The sequence below is a fragment of the Ruditapes philippinarum genome, unplaced genomic scaffold (assembly GCF_026571515.1).
Source record: "Ruditapes philippinarum isolate M1 unplaced genomic scaffold, ASM2657151v2 ctg1901_1_1_1_1, whole genome shotgun sequence".
Lineage (NCBI taxonomy): Eukaryota > Metazoa > Mollusca > Bivalvia > Venerida > Veneridae > Ruditapes > Ruditapes philippinarum.
In genome coordinates, this window is record NW_026865272.1 from 203,474 (window position 1) to 218,934 (window position 15,461).

General features: G+C 32.4%; 2 protein-coding genes across 2 annotated transcripts; both read left to right on the plus strand.

Annotated features, from left to right (window-relative positions):
* The first annotated feature begins 1,299 nt into the window (after window positions 1–1,299).
* Window positions 1,300–4,022, plus strand: LOC132728458 (uncharacterized). The gene is made up of 4 exons (XM_060714103.1): window positions 1,300–1,688; window positions 2,377–2,555; window positions 2,925–3,060; window positions 3,382–4,022. Exons 1-4 carry the CDS (start codon window positions 1,561–1,563, stop codon window positions 3,617–3,619), a joined length of 681 nt encoding a protein of 226 aa, XP_060570086.1. The 5' UTR covers window positions 1,300–1,560; the 3' UTR covers window positions 3,620–4,022.
* A 358-nt stretch (window positions 4,023–4,380) lies between these two features.
* Window positions 4,381–7,562, plus strand: LOC132728457 (putative enoyl-CoA hydratase). The gene is made up of 4 exons (XM_060714102.1): window positions 4,381–4,686; window positions 5,580–5,758; window positions 6,570–6,705; window positions 7,199–7,562. Exons 1-4 carry the CDS (start codon window positions 4,559–4,561, stop codon window positions 7,449–7,451), a joined length of 696 nt encoding a protein of 231 aa, XP_060570085.1. The 5' UTR covers window positions 4,381–4,558; the 3' UTR covers window positions 7,452–7,562.
* The last annotated feature ends 7,899 nt before the right edge of the window (window positions 7,563–15,461 follow it).

Consider the following 15,461-nt stretch of genomic DNA (forward strand, 5'->3'; position numbering starts at 1 on the left):
AGATCAGCAAGGACACAAAAAATGAAAAATATGATGCAAAATAAATAAATAAATAAATTTGAGTTAAAAGCGTTTATGCGCTTTTTATTTTAAGGTCTTTTTGCAACAAAAATATCCTGGCAAAACAGAGTAAACTAATGATCTGGAAATTGTTTCTATAGATCTTCTCCAAGTGGTAAAAATCTTGAGGAAAAAATCCACTCCAGTTACGTCAACAGAAAAACTCTCAGTGGAGAGCCACTTTCAATAAAATAATAAATACAAACCATCTTTTTTTAAATTGTATTATTTTATTAGTATAGGAAACTTGCATGCACTTTATAAACATCTTTAAAAAACATATTTTTTAAAGAGATTTTTTTTTATTTTAAATAGATTTTCCGGTCTGTCAGGATCATTTATTTTAGTACATTAAGTGTAGAGGTTTGAATAACGGCTTTAGCCAGTGAAATGGACGTAAGGGATGTTGCACCATTATACTATTATTCCTCCCAGAACTCCCTCTCTTACTGTAGCTGTTATCATAAGTATTTTATCCTTATTATTATGATATTATTGTTATTGTTAGTCATCTTATTCTTTATTCACCACCATTTTGCTAATTTTTTTCGAACGAAATCCGTCTGAAAACGGGTTGACTTCAACTAAGTTACTTCTTCATCGTAGTTCAATTTGTTCAACTAACAACTGAGAGTCCTTCGCAGCTGCTTGCATTAAAGATAAAGGGTTGATACGTTTGTGTTATTCCGATTTGAAATATGTTATAATACCTAATATATGTATTTGATCTTGATATTGATATGATAACGTAACTGCCAACATGATAACAACATTTGTGAATAAAAATGTAAATACAAGAAACATGCACACAATTTAAACAATACTGCAAACCACAGGGGGCCCACACAGTGTTTGGATGGTATACACTGCTTGATAGTGACCTTAAAATGAGATTTTAGTCATAACCTTATAATATGTATATAAATATAGACGTCTATATTTATATACATATTATAAGGTTATGACTAAAATCTCATTTTAAGGTCACTATCAAGCAGTGAATACCATCCAAACACTGTGTGGGCCCCCTGTGCTGCAAACGGGAGAAGTCCATTTTATATTTGTTTCATAATTCATTTTCAACGTTTGAAAAAAGTCTTTCATCAAATGATTCAGCAAGAGCTGAGCTTACATTTTTCATGTATACATAGAAATCCCAAAATAAACAATGCAAGTAAAAGCTAGTTTATCTGTGTTAGTTAATGTATAAAATCGGTGAAAATTTTGCCATGGTCATAAAGTAGGTAGACACCGTGTAAACAATAACAGTGAAGTGTGTATGGGACAGGTCACATCAATTAAACTGCATTCGTGGTTTATCTATCTTAGCCGACAGTTTACTTTTGTCAGAGAAAACAAATGGTTCTTTAATAAATGTGTCAGAATATTACTGTCATAATAAAAATAGCTGTATTTACAAATTTATAGTAAATAAACTGGGAGTTCATAATTTGTGACGAGAGTTTATATTTAAGAACGGTGTTACGGTCAACATTAACCATGTCAAATTGTCTGGCCCTAGAATTCAGTGAGGATGGAATAACTACAATACGAATGAAGAATGGGGAGAACAGATTTCAGTTAGCAACAATAGACGAGTGGAATAAAACCCTAGACAAAGTTTTACAGTAAGAAAGCTTTGCTTTTTAACAAGTTAAAATACATTAGTAAGCATGCACGTTGTAATTGTTTCAATATTACATTGATACAGTCATACTGCGTAAATTTTGTTAACAACCGTTGGAAACGCGAAGGAACAGGCTCCTTCAATGTATTATGGTTGACATTGAATATATGATGGATTGACATTGAATATATAATAGATTGACATTGAATATACGATAGATTGACATTGAATATATGATAGATTGACATTGAATATATAATAGATTGACATTGAATATATGATGGATTGACATTGAATATATGATAGATTGACATTGAATATATGATAGATTGACATTGAATATATAATAGATTGACATTGAATATATGATAAATTGACATTGAATATATGATAGATTGACATTGAATATATAATAGATTGACATTGAATATATGATAGATTGACATTGAATTTATGATAGATTGACATTGAATATATGATAAATTGACATTGAATATATAATAGATTGACATTGAATATATGATAGATTGACATTGAATGTATTCATGTACATTGTACTTTATTAATGTGTTTATTGTTATAATTATATAATTAATGGTTAAATTAACAGTCGACGGCCTGTACAAGTATAAATTTGATTAACTACGTATTTCCTCACTTGCGATTTTCTATATGTTTCTCTAATGTAGAAATGAAGACACAAAGGCATTGTTTATAACTGGTGAGGGAAAATTCTTCTCCAATGGAATAGATTTGCAATGGCTGGCCGTTCAGAAAGGAGACACACCACGTGTTTTTATAACGAGCTTGCAACGGCTGTTATCACGTGTTCTGGTTCTACCAATTCCTACTGTAGCTATATTAAATGGTAAATTAGTACCTGATTTACTAATATACATATCATTTAGGATGTGATATACATGAAATGACAGTCCTCAATTCATGTGTGCATAAATTTTCTATTCTTTGAGGTAATTGCTGAAATAAAGAAGACGTAAAACAAACTTTGCTTTCTACTACCTAAAAAAGAATTAATTAATTATATCAAATTATTTATGTTGAAAATTCATTTATACATATCTGAGAGAAAAGAGAAAAAATATGTCCAAAGCTTATTTTGATTAAATGATTTTAAACAAAATGTAATAGTGTAGATTTTTGACGTTGTTCATGAAAACACATAAAACACCAACTAATGATAATCATTATGAAAAAGGTTATTTATTGTACATTATAGGTCACGCTTTCGGAGGCGGTGCTTTTCTAGCGCTAGCATGTGATTTCCGTATAATGAGACCGGACAAAGGTTGGTTAAATTGGCCTGAAACAGCAATTAATCTCCGCTTTGGTGAACCTCTTTTAAAGTTGGCAAGGTAAATATGTAAATATATTTGAAGTGTGTACGTCTGGGTGTAGGGGTGGGCAATATTTTGTTAGAAGCGTTAGACATACGACTTACCTTAAATGATCACAAATTGATCACCTTGATCATAGTTTTGTTATTTTCATGTATATCTTTTTCTATATGGTTTGATCTTATCGGAAATGAAGCTGAATTTTATTAAAGTTTAAAAGAACGCTTGTTTTATTGTTTTGAAATTTTTTTTATTGTTTGCTCACTTTTTGTATGTGTAATTCTACTTTAAACATTTTGTTGGTGCCGTATAAGAAATTTTACTTTAAACATATTTCAGAACTAAAATTCCACCTGGTGTCGTTCAAAGAGAAGCTTTATTATTTGCAAAGCGTCTATCAGGAGAACAGGCCAAGCGTCTAGGCTTAGCAGATGAAGTCGTGGAGGAATCAAAGATGGCCGATGCTGCCAAAAAACTTGTTAAGGAAGCACTAGGTCGTAATGGCTTAGGCAGACAAATTCTTCAGGATATGAAAAAAGACATTTATGGAAAAGAACTGGACTTATCGAAATTATAATTTTTTTAAATTTCATCTGGACAATGTGTGCAATATGAAGAAAAAAAGAACTACAATAGCATTTATTGTTTCCGGTCAATACGAAGATTTAAAAACTCGGTTCATACAAACATTCCAAAAGTCTGTTCACACTACAATTACTTCACTTAAAAATATATCATTTTTATGAACATATTTATATTTATTTCAAAAACAGATGCCTTTTCTTTTTACTATGAATACCGTAGTAGCTGTGTCGAAAACATATACATGTACTGTACAAAAAAGTTCCACTGATTTATAAAACAAATATGTTCATATATGTCTATATATTACATGTACATACATTTATACATTAACGACTTATTATATTTGTATTTATTAACAAATACTATAGAAGGAATAAAACACAAGTAAAATTCTGTATGATGTTTGAAATTAAGTCATTACATGTATTTACAGTGAGACACATGTATATACATTTTAAAACGTTACGATCTAGAGTCAATGTAAAAGGTAAATAGATCTTAGACTCGTTGGTTAGGTTTTGCAAAGTCCTCATTTAACCCTTGCTGGTCAAGTGTCTTTTGCGATATAAACATAGCAAATTCAGTATAAATCATATGTCAGATCAAGATACTGTATTTTAGCGACAATAACCACACGTTCAAGGACGATCTGAAATTTGACTTAAGTTAAATGGAAGGTTTATACTGAACATATTCAGTGCAGTGCGTCCTGTCTTATACACCTAGTATTAGGGTCAATATTTAGATCGTAAGTTGAAGGTATATATAGAGATAAACAATGAATAAAGTGACATAAATCACTTCCGTACCCTTTTATGTACACGGATTACTAATATTCCGTTATCATTTACATACAGATTGAAATATAAATAAGAATGTTTCAAACATAATTATCTAATATATTGATGGTATTACTTAAATTTTAAAAGCAATGGCGGAAGGACTAAAAATGGTGACGTCAGGTGATGGAATAGCGACGGTGCACATGTGTAATGGGGAGAATCGATTCCGGATGTCGTTTGTTAAGGCGTGGATGAAAATACTAGATGAAATAGAAAGGTAACGTAAACAACGCTACGTTTCTATATAGTCCATTTTTTATCATTTTAATTAATGAATTATCATGATGTTTAATAAAATATACCTTGCGATCATTAAAACCAGGTTTCAGAATCGACTTAATTGAGCAGTCTATTGTAGGCTGTTTGATAGTAGTCAAAATTATATTATCATGCTAAACTTTTTATATATTTCTCTATAAAAGTGCATCTTAAACCTGGCAGGATACGAGGTAAAATCTAATAACGACAAAAATAGTTTCAAACATACTAGTTAACTTGTCAAACTATGTTAGAAATTATGCTCATGAACTGTGTTGTGCTTATAACTTGACTACTTAAAAGTAGACACAGTCGAAACGCCTCGATTTTTATTCAAAATAATCTCGGAGTTGATGCGAATTGTAAAAATGTTCTACCACGTGAACAGAGAGTGTACTCTTTGTAAAATGATAACGACTGTATTTATTTTTCATCCAACGGATCATTGAAAAATATTTCCGAAAATCAAAGTCATTAAAAATGCCAATTGTCAACCAATTAAAACTAAATCCAAAATCATGTCAACAAGAATACGGTTTGTACTTAAGGTTCATAAGCATACACAAATATTTATTACAAGAAAAACTATAAATTCAATTAACTTAGATAAATTATATTAATTAAGTAGACTTAACACGATATGGTGAAAATAATACTATAGCTCAATAAGACCCAACATTTACATACTATTTGTTTACATGTTTAGTTTGTGTTTAGTTAGTTAGCGTATGACATGCTATTGTGTTCGAGGTCCTCCGAAGATTGACGGAAAGGGCCGAAAAGTGGCGAATGAAGTAGACCGTGTTAAGTGTTCTTTATTTCATTCATATATCTTGACTTTCGCTATTTTAGGAACGATGCTATTAAAGGTGTAATCATAACAGGAGCTGACAATTTCTTCAGTTTGGGACTGGATGTTACTTTTCTGAGCGCACAGACGCCAGAACATCTAGCAGAAACACGAGCCAGTATAAGACAATTCTACAAACGCCTTACATTGTTGCCAGTTCCCACTGTTGCTGCCATAAATGGTAATTTGTTTCGTTTGAATACCAGCCTAGCTTTGAAATGTTGAAATACTTACATCAAGTAAACTTAAACTTGAATAAATCTTAGATATCTACATAGATTTTAAATGTTTGAAAATAAAGATATCTAAAATGGTGAAATATTTAACGCTTAAATTTTGAAATAGTTAAATCTTAACTATGTTTAAAGCCTTAAATCTAATATGTTGAACGAGTTTATATGTTAAATATCAAGTTCACTATGAATGACAAAGGTATAAGAAAAAAAATATATGAAGGATAAAAAACGGCAAAAAACCCCCCAAAAAACCACACACACACGCATGCGCACGCACGCGCACGCACACACGCAATCAAAGAAAATAGAAGACGTGTTAGGTTATTATACTAACATTGAATCTGATTACAAGAAATTCAGCGGCCATAACTATTACTTTTAGTTTAAACATATTCAGCTTGATTGTGAGGTAATAAGTTTTGCAATTTATTTTTATCATCTTCGATCCAAATTGCTGAAACTCTTAGTGACCTGTAACGGTTTTATATTACGCCCTTTGTTAAGCGGTAGGTACATTTAACCGGACTCCTACCAGCAGCCGCCTGTTAATTAATACAATTATAATATCATTAATATTATAAGATATAAAATGATTTTATATTGGACTTACCCTTGGAAAACTGAGTATAATTATATATTAATTATCTCATATAGCAAAATGGTGTTTGTTCGGTCTTCCCCGTGTTTATGACAATCATTTTCAAAGCATTTTGAATGACTTTGCAATATAGAATATTATCTTCTGTTTTATAATAGGTCATTGTTTTGGTGCCGGCGCATTCCTAGCATTGGCATGTGACTACAGGGTGATGCGCTCAGACCGAGGATGGTTGTGTTGGCCGGAAGTTGCTTTGAACATGCGCATTCATCAAAGTAATATTCATTTACTAAGGTAACATTTTAATTGTTTTCGTTTCAAATATAACTTTTTAGAAAAATCTTTTATAAATGATTTTTTCGCCTTCGTGAAAATGACTTGTAATGTCTTTGTACACGCTTAATCGGTGTATTTGCTTGCATTTTTCTTTGCAGAATAAATATGGAATATAAAGAAGCTTTTTATATATTTTGAAATATTCCAAATTAATTCGACTGTTATCTACATAATATTTTTTTTTATAAAATAAACCTTAAGAAGAGCAAAAGAAAGAAATCAACTTACATGTTCATGTTGAAACATATTTTTTTAGAATATATATCAATATATATATCAATATACGTATATATAACGTTATATATATAACGTATATTTTTATAACTATATCATGTTATTCAACTTCTGTGAAGATATACAGCTTTAAAAACACTTCATTTTCATTTAAGCTGTGAAGCATACTTTTTTTTACTAAATATTAAATATCATTATTCTATGATTATTTTTATAGGATGAAAGTTCCTTCTGGAAAATCACTACGTGATGCGGTATTGTTTGGTAAACGTTTATCTGCACGTGACTCTCGCGATTTACAGCTTGTGGACGTCATTTCGTCACAGCAAAGTTTGAGTGATGATGCTACAAAGTTGCTTTTTGAAGTTCTTGGTAAAAATGGAATCGACAGAAAGTCGTTAAAACAAACGAAGGAGGACATTTACTGTTTCCCTGAACATCTTTTTGTCGAAAGTACCGCAAAATTGTAATAAAGCGATGTATTATTATTTCTAATTATCTAAACGTATGTTTCAAACGGACGCAAAAGTACACGTTATTAATATGCGTTAACATGCATAATAAAATATATCAAGATCGTTTTTATAGAAGTTCAGAACTATTTAGGTTTTTTAGTACCAGTCCCTACTGAAAACGAATTCTACACAGTACTTGACATACAAAAGAGGTAGCTATTTTCCTTTTTAGCTCACCTTGCACAAAGAAACGAAAGTGAACAAAACATGTTGTTTTTTTCCACAATAATTAGTTGATTAAGATAAAAGTTTAATTTACAGTACGGATATTACTTTTTGTATCCTTCCGGTTTGCGGGAAAAATCATATCTACACCGCTCCTACTGATGAACGAATTATGTCATAATATTTCATTCTGAGAACAAACATACGATTCAAATCATTAAATAATGCATACCAATCAGTCCAAAAAAAACTTTGCCTCAGAAAACATCTGTATCAATCTGACCTAGAGTTGAGATTATAAATTATACTGAACCGGAAGTACATGACGAAACGTCCGCCAATCAAGAAAATTGAGAAATTTTGTAACATAAACTCGTATTTCATAACATAGAAGTGAAGATGGATACAATTATCGGTGTGCTTCGTTGAAATAGGTATTTTGTTAACTATTTGTGAAGTATTAAGGCATGACATTCAGTATTTATGTAAATATCACCTCCCGACGTCCCGTGTTATGATTAATAAAATTCATGTACATGTTGACCTCAATAAATGTAAGTGAAAATGGAACAATAATTATGGTAATTATCCATGGTGCTAGTAATACTTAATTATCTTTATCATATTGTTAACTAAGCAAGAAAATTACGTAATTTTAGAATAACTTAACCTCACAATATAATCAATTTAAGCTTGAAAATCTTCCCAAACAGTAATTTTTGAATTCATTTTTGAAACATGAAAATGGTTCATGTAGAGAAATAAGAGAAGAAAAAACTGAATTGACTCATGAAAATTTTGGTCAAACAGTCTGCCACGTGAAATTCTGACCTTCCTGAGATCCCTGCTGTTTATTGTTGCTGTTTTTTTTAGAAAGAGTGTTCTAATATGATAAACAACAGATGCTGGGGCGAACATGATACCCCTGAGGTACCACTATCAAAAAACATTTTAATATTTAAACACTAATGGGATATCTGTTACAACTATAATACTGTTTTTCGAAAAAAATTTACATATATGAAAAAAAATACTGTTTACCATCATGTATTGAGACTTGATTCCGGGCAGGCAGGCGAATTGGTTGGGCCATTTTTCGTAACAGTTCTCAGCAACTACTTATCAGAGCCTCATGATATTTAGTATGCAGCACTAACACATTGTCCCATACCAAGGGATTCGATTTTAGGTCTGTCGCTCATCCACTTCATGTTTACTGACTTAGTTAAATTCACAATAATGGTCAATGGTACGAATTTTTCGTAACAATTTTCTTATAAGTTAAATTCATAATAATGGTCAATGGTACGAATTTTCGTAACAATTTTCTCAGCAACTACTTATTACAGCCTCTTGATGTTTGGTATACATCATTGATATGATTTCAGGTATGTGGCTCATCCACTTTCAGTTTTCTGACCTAGTGAAATTTTCGGCATTAATTGTAAATGGAAGGAAATTTCCGTAACAGTTTTCTTAGCAACTACATATCACAGCCTCTTGATATTTGGTATTGTGACTGCAAAGTTCAGGTCTATCGCTTATCCACTTCCTGTTTACCGACTTAGTTAAATGTTCGATATTAATGGTCAATGGTAGGAAATGTTTGTAACATCACAGCCTCATGAGTCATGTTATTTGGTATACAAATGCAACCCGGGACCAATTTTTATTGAAGTATTATCCAAATTTGTACTCTGTCTTGTTAATTATGATGTCATTGTTAAAATTTTCATGATGTAAACACGCTACAGGGAGTGTCTTTTTTTAGCAACCTGTACTTTAAAGAAAAGAAAAAAAAGGTACCGTATTTCTATACACTTGTTAGCAATCTGTTGCTGTCGACCAAAAATACATTACATTTGACACTAACCTTTAAATAAAATTAAAGAATTTTATAAACCTGTTGCTTGTTTTTAAAAAGAAAAAAACTTTATAAGATCTATTCCTTAAGGTGAGCGATATAGGGCCATCATGGCCCTCTTGTTTGATAAACATGCTTGGTTTTTATCCATACTTTTTTCATGAAGTCATGCTGTTTATTTAATTCTGACAACTTTTAAAAGATTTTCATGTTGTTCGGGGTACTTTGATTTCTACATGATACTACATATTTGCTTGATAAACAAATTACAACCGCATGCAAATGCTTACCTACGGCTCACATTCATTGAATAAAGTAGTTTCGAAAAGCTGCTGCTAATACTTATAATTCAGTTAATAATGAAGATTTGTGTACACTTTTCACCACTTGTTTTTAGTGATATTTTGTAAAATTTGTTAAGCAGAAAATAAATTACATAAAAGTTTTCAAGTTGAAAATATCACTTTAGCAACTTTCATTGCAATGAAGTCGATTGCAGTGATGTACGATTTTTTTGAGAGTGCCATTTTTGCCGACACAAATAGTATGTCCATGTACATTCAAAAGAATTGTTACTTTTATGCTTTAACATGTTTTTTTAAATTACATAGATTAATATTTTTTCATTGTTTTAGCTACACTTAAATCAAAATCAAAATAGTATTTATTCAACCAGTTTCTTCAGTATCTTGTGCAGCCGTTTTTCGAAACTTCTTTATTCAATGAATGTGAGCCGTAGGTAAACATATGAATGCGGGTGTAATTTGTTTAGCAAGCAAATATGTCAAATTTTATGGAATTTATTGCGAGCGAAGCCGAAGGGGTTGTTCTATAAAATTTTATATAGACCAATAACTTGCTTACAGTTTGTCACTTACGCACGTCGGCATCGTCCTCTGAAGTCTGGTTAAGATTGCCCTTTTATTTTGATTGGCACCTCTAGCGCCGAAAAAGATGTCTAATGCCTGTCAATCAAGTTGTCACGAGACTTTTTTTTGAACACGTACAGTTCAAACAAGTGTTATTCAAGCAAATGGCTAGCAAAGCACATTTTAATTTATTGGAGATAAAGATTTTTTTGTGAAATTCGCAGTTTTGAGGAGTGCAATATACTGTTCAGTAAAGGGTATTAATGATGTCACTGTGTCGCAACACACAACAAAGTTATGACGAAGGAAACAAGGAAAATTAGTAATTTCCATTTACTAGGTAATAGTGCCATCAGTTTGAATAATTACATTTAAAGTATGTTAAAACTGTGCAATGAAGACGTTTTGAATGGAAGAATTTTTATTTATGCGCAAATGGATGACCTACACTCACATTTCAGATCGATCTGAGAAGCCACTTTAAATACCTCTTGGCCAAATTTAATGAAACTTGGCAGGTATGTTCCTTGCATGAAGCTCTACCAAAAGTTGTTAAAAGAATTAAATTCCTTGAAGAGTTTTTTTTTATTAAAATCTTAAAAAAAATTCTTGTCAAAAATCAGAAGGTAATAGAGCCTTGATATTTGGTACGTAACATGATCAAGTGGTCCTTTACAAAGATTGTTTAAATTATACCCAAAGGTTCAAAGGGGCCCACTATGGGGTTCACACGATTTTAAAAAAAAAGTCGTTTAAAAATCTTCTTGTCATAAACCTACAACTTTAATATTTGGTATGTAACATCATCTAGTGGTCCTCTACAAAGATTGTTCAAATGATAACCCTAGGATCAAAAGGACCTTGTCAGGGGGCTTATCGGATTGATATAAAGTTATATAGGTTAAATCTTCTTGTCAAAATTCACAAGGTGAAGAGCCTTGATATTTGGTAAGTATCATGATCTAGTGGTTCTCTATAAAGAGTGTTCAAATTATGCCTCTAGGAAGGAATAGGGCCTTGCGGGGGGGGGGGGGGGGGGCTTATCGATTTAAAAAAGAAATTATTAAAAAATTTCTTGTCAAAAACCACAAGGCCTACAGCTATGATATTTGGTATGTTATATCATCTAATGGTCCTCTACAAAGATTGTTCAAATTATGACTCTAGGGTCAAAAGGGGGCCTGTCAGGGAGCTTGTCAACTTTATATAAAGTTATATAAGAAAATCGAAAATCTTAAAAAATCTTTTTGTCAAAACCCAAAAGACGTAGAGTCTTGATTATTGGTATGTGATACAAAGAATTGTTCAAATTATGCCCCTTGGAACAAAAGTGGCTCTGTCAGGGGACTCATCAGGTTTATATAAAGTTATATAGCCTAGAGAAAATCATCTTGTCAAAATCCACAAGGCGCCTTGATAATTGGTATGTAACATGATCTAGTTTTCCTATTAAAAGATTGTTCAAATTATGAACCAAGGGTCGAAAGGGGCCCTGCAAGGGGGCTCCTCAGTTTTATAAAAAGTTATATAGGGAAATCTTAAAAATCTTCTTGTCAGAATCCACAAGGCGTAGAGCCTTGATGGTTGGTATATAACATAATCTAGTGGTCCTCTTAAAAGATTGTTTAAATAATGCCCCTAGGATGAAAAGGGGTCCCCGCCTAGGGGCTTATTAATGTTAAGCTCACCTGTCACAGAGTGACAAGGTGAGCTTTTGTGACACCGTGTTGTCTGTCGTCCGTCGTCTGTTTCGTATGTTTTAATGTTTCAATGCATAAGGTTATATTGCATGTTGCTTGTATTTAGTTTCCAATGACAACCAAACAATAGTGATAATTAAAAATCTGGTTTCGTGGCGTTGCCATGTTTCTTGTTAATCATTATAGCTCTGTCGGACCGTATTTGGTACAAAAACGAATATGGTACAAATTTGTACCATATTCGGCCGAATATGGTACAACTGTCTAATTGTACCATATACGTATCTGCAGTTTTGGGGTAAAATGCCTGACCAAATATGGTACAAACTTGTACCATATTCGGATGAAAAATGTACCACATTCGTTCCGAATATGGTACACACTCATCATCGTCATCATCATCATCATCATCATCGTTATCTCATCATCATCATCATCATCATCATCATCATCATCATCATCATCATCATCATCATCATCATCATCATCATAACTACAATTTGCATCAACGTCATCAATACCATCATGAAAATAATCATCATCGTCATCTCATCATCATCATCATCATCATCATCATCATCATCATCATCATCGTCATCATCATCATCATCATCACCATTATCATCATCGTAATGAAGATCACAAAAATGTGATGATGATAACTGCGATGTTTTTCGGTCGATGGTGATGATGATGACAAAAGTTTTGTAATGATGATAACGACGGTCAGCACATCATCATCATCATAATCTACCGATAAAAATCGCCGTCAGCATCATCAAAACACATTTGTCATCATAATCATCATCATTATAATAATCATCATCGACCGATAAACATCGCTGTCATAATCATCAAAATACGTTTGTTATCATCATCATCATCATCATCATCATCATCATCATCATCACATCAATTATCAACACCCCAATGATCATCATCGTTGTTATCTTCACCAACACCACCATCATCATCACCATCAAAACCAACATCATCATATCCATTATCATGATCGTAATGGTGATCACAAAAGTTTTTTTTGTGATGATAATGACAGCGATGTTTTCGGTCGATAATGAGGATGTTGTGATGATGATGACGACGATGAGAATATCATCATCATCATCGGCCAATAAACATCGCCATCATCATCATCACAAATATTTTGTTATCATCATCATCATTATCATCATCGTCGGCCGATAAACATCGCCGTCATCATCATCTAAAATCTTATCATCATCATTATAACCATCATCATCGTCCGATAAACATCGCTGTCATCATCATCCCAAAACGTTTGTTATCATCATCATCATTATCATCATCATCATCACCACAATCATCAAACCCCAATCATCATAACCACTGTCATCATCATCACCACCACCATCATCATCACAATTTTTTTACCATCATCATCATCACAAATGTTTTGTCATCATCATCATCACATATTCATTTTACATTTTGTATTTTATAATTTGTTTCATTCAAGAGATTCAACAAACTTGTACTTTTTTCATTTATTGGTATACTGACAGGATTTTTCAAAGTAATATTGAAGAACATAGAACAGCATTTAAATTTTACACTCTATGAACATAACCAAAATGCGATAATCCTCAAACTTTTACAGAGTTACCTGGAGCAAGCACGTCTCTAGTCTTAGAGTACTAGTTCTTAGTAACCAGTACTAAGCAGATACATTCGCCAGTAATTGACAACTGCCCTACTTGAAACAGCGGTAGGGGAAGAATGGCCGTAGAAATCATTTCGTGACCAATCTCCACGAAAGTATCTGGCCCGCCCGGGAATCGAACCCAGGCCGCCTGCGTGCCAATCTGACGCGCAACCGACTGAGCTAGCCGGCGAAACAGTTACACAACCAGCAAAATCCATGTAAAGTGTGGTTAGGTTAGCTGTTTCTGTTACTGCTAGTTACGACGACGACGACGACGACGACGACGACGACGACGACGACGACGACGATGATGATGATGATGATGATGATGATGATGATGATACTTTTGTCACTTCCAATATTAGGTTAATACAATGTATTTGAGTTTGAAAAAAAGTTTACACATCGGCAGACTATTTCATTTATTAAGAAATACATAATTTATGTACCATATACGTAGGCCATTTTCATTTTATGAGTTTTTTTGGTATGTACCAAATACGTTTTGGCGAGCATAGAAAAACTTATTGCAACCGAATATGGTACAATGTTTGTACCATATTCGGTCGAAAATTGTACCATATTCGGTCCGAATATGGTACATTTGTACCATATTCGACCGAATATGGTACATTTGTACCATATTCGTTTTTGTACCAAATACGGTCCAACATAGCTCCATGTTCTTTTCTTTTTAACAGATTTATCTTTCAGATATCTTTGTCACTCAGACTGTATTTAACTTAACAGTGTAATTTCAAGGCTTGGAATAAAAAAAAAATGTATATTTACTTGTAGTTTTTGTTATTCTCTTACAGTTTTACACACTGGCTCCAAAATATTGTGACATACATTTTTGCGATGTTATTGTCGCTTTTTACCCGATGCTAAAAGATATTTGTCAACATATATATATCTCAACAAGACCTAGTGCAGATTTGAAACTTTGTCATATAATCATTAAACATTAATAAATCGTAAAAAAAATACGGAAACTAACAAAAAAAACAAAAAAAAAAACAAACTTCGAACTTTAAATAGTACCCCTCACTTTTTTCGTAATGTTAATTTCCCATAGGCCTCTTGTGTTAATGCAAGTCTACCACGTGACTAAGAATTTTGTCAGTATAAAAAAATTGGTTACGTGGTCTATTTACTAAATAAAATGAAACAAAATGGCCGCCATTGTTTTCTCGATTCATTCTTATTTTCGACGTTAAACCCCGATAGGACAACAACATCCTCTCTGGAGTAACTATGACACCCATAAAATTTAGTTGTTTGCACCCTGGAGTGCTTTTCGCGTATAAAATAACTTTTTGTTGAATAGTCAAAAAGTAAACATCCGTTTTCAACGGAAGTAATTGGAATGTAAATAATTATGTGTCAACTGGAACATGCAAACGATTTAAGGTAGCTCGCTACTTTCCGACCGAAATATGACGACATCTCAGATCTTGATGATTTTTGGTATGCAAACATATAAATATGTGAGCTTTACTTCTGCAGTATAATTTTATAAATAAACAGCGTTACTATGACGTCAAAGCGCCCTCTATCGGTGGCGGCGAAATTGCGTCTTTTTTTTATCAATAAACCGGTCTGTTCTTATCAATTTTCATCCGATTTCAATCATTTTAATTTTATAATGTTCAGTAAATGTATGTCTTTGAAATGATGTCT

Excerpts from the sequence above, each read along its gene's own strand:
- LOC132728458 (XM_060714103.1), top strand. The coding sequence starts at position 1,561 with ATGTCAAATTGTCTGGCCCTAGAATTCAGTGAGGATGGAATAACTACA. Across the intron at positions 1,689-2,376 it reads ACCCTAGACAAAGTTTTACA|AAATGAAGACACAAAGGCAT; the intron begins GTAAGAAAGCTT and ends TCTCTAATGTAG. Across the intron at positions 2,556-2,924 it reads TACTGTAGCTATATTAAATG|GTCACGCTTTCGGAGGCGGT; the intron begins GTAAATTAGTAC and ends TGTACATTATAG.
- LOC132728457 (XM_060714102.1), top strand. The coding sequence starts at position 4,559 with ATGGCGGAAGGACTAAAAATGGTGACGTCAGGTGATGGAATAGCGACG. Across the intron at positions 4,687-5,579 it reads ATACTAGATGAAATAGAAAG|GAACGATGCTATTAAAGGTG; the intron begins GTAACGTAAACA and ends TCGCTATTTTAG. Across the intron at positions 6,706-7,198 it reads AGTAATATTCATTTACTAAG|GATGAAAGTTCCTTCTGGAA; the intron begins GTAACATTTTAA and ends TTATTTTTATAG.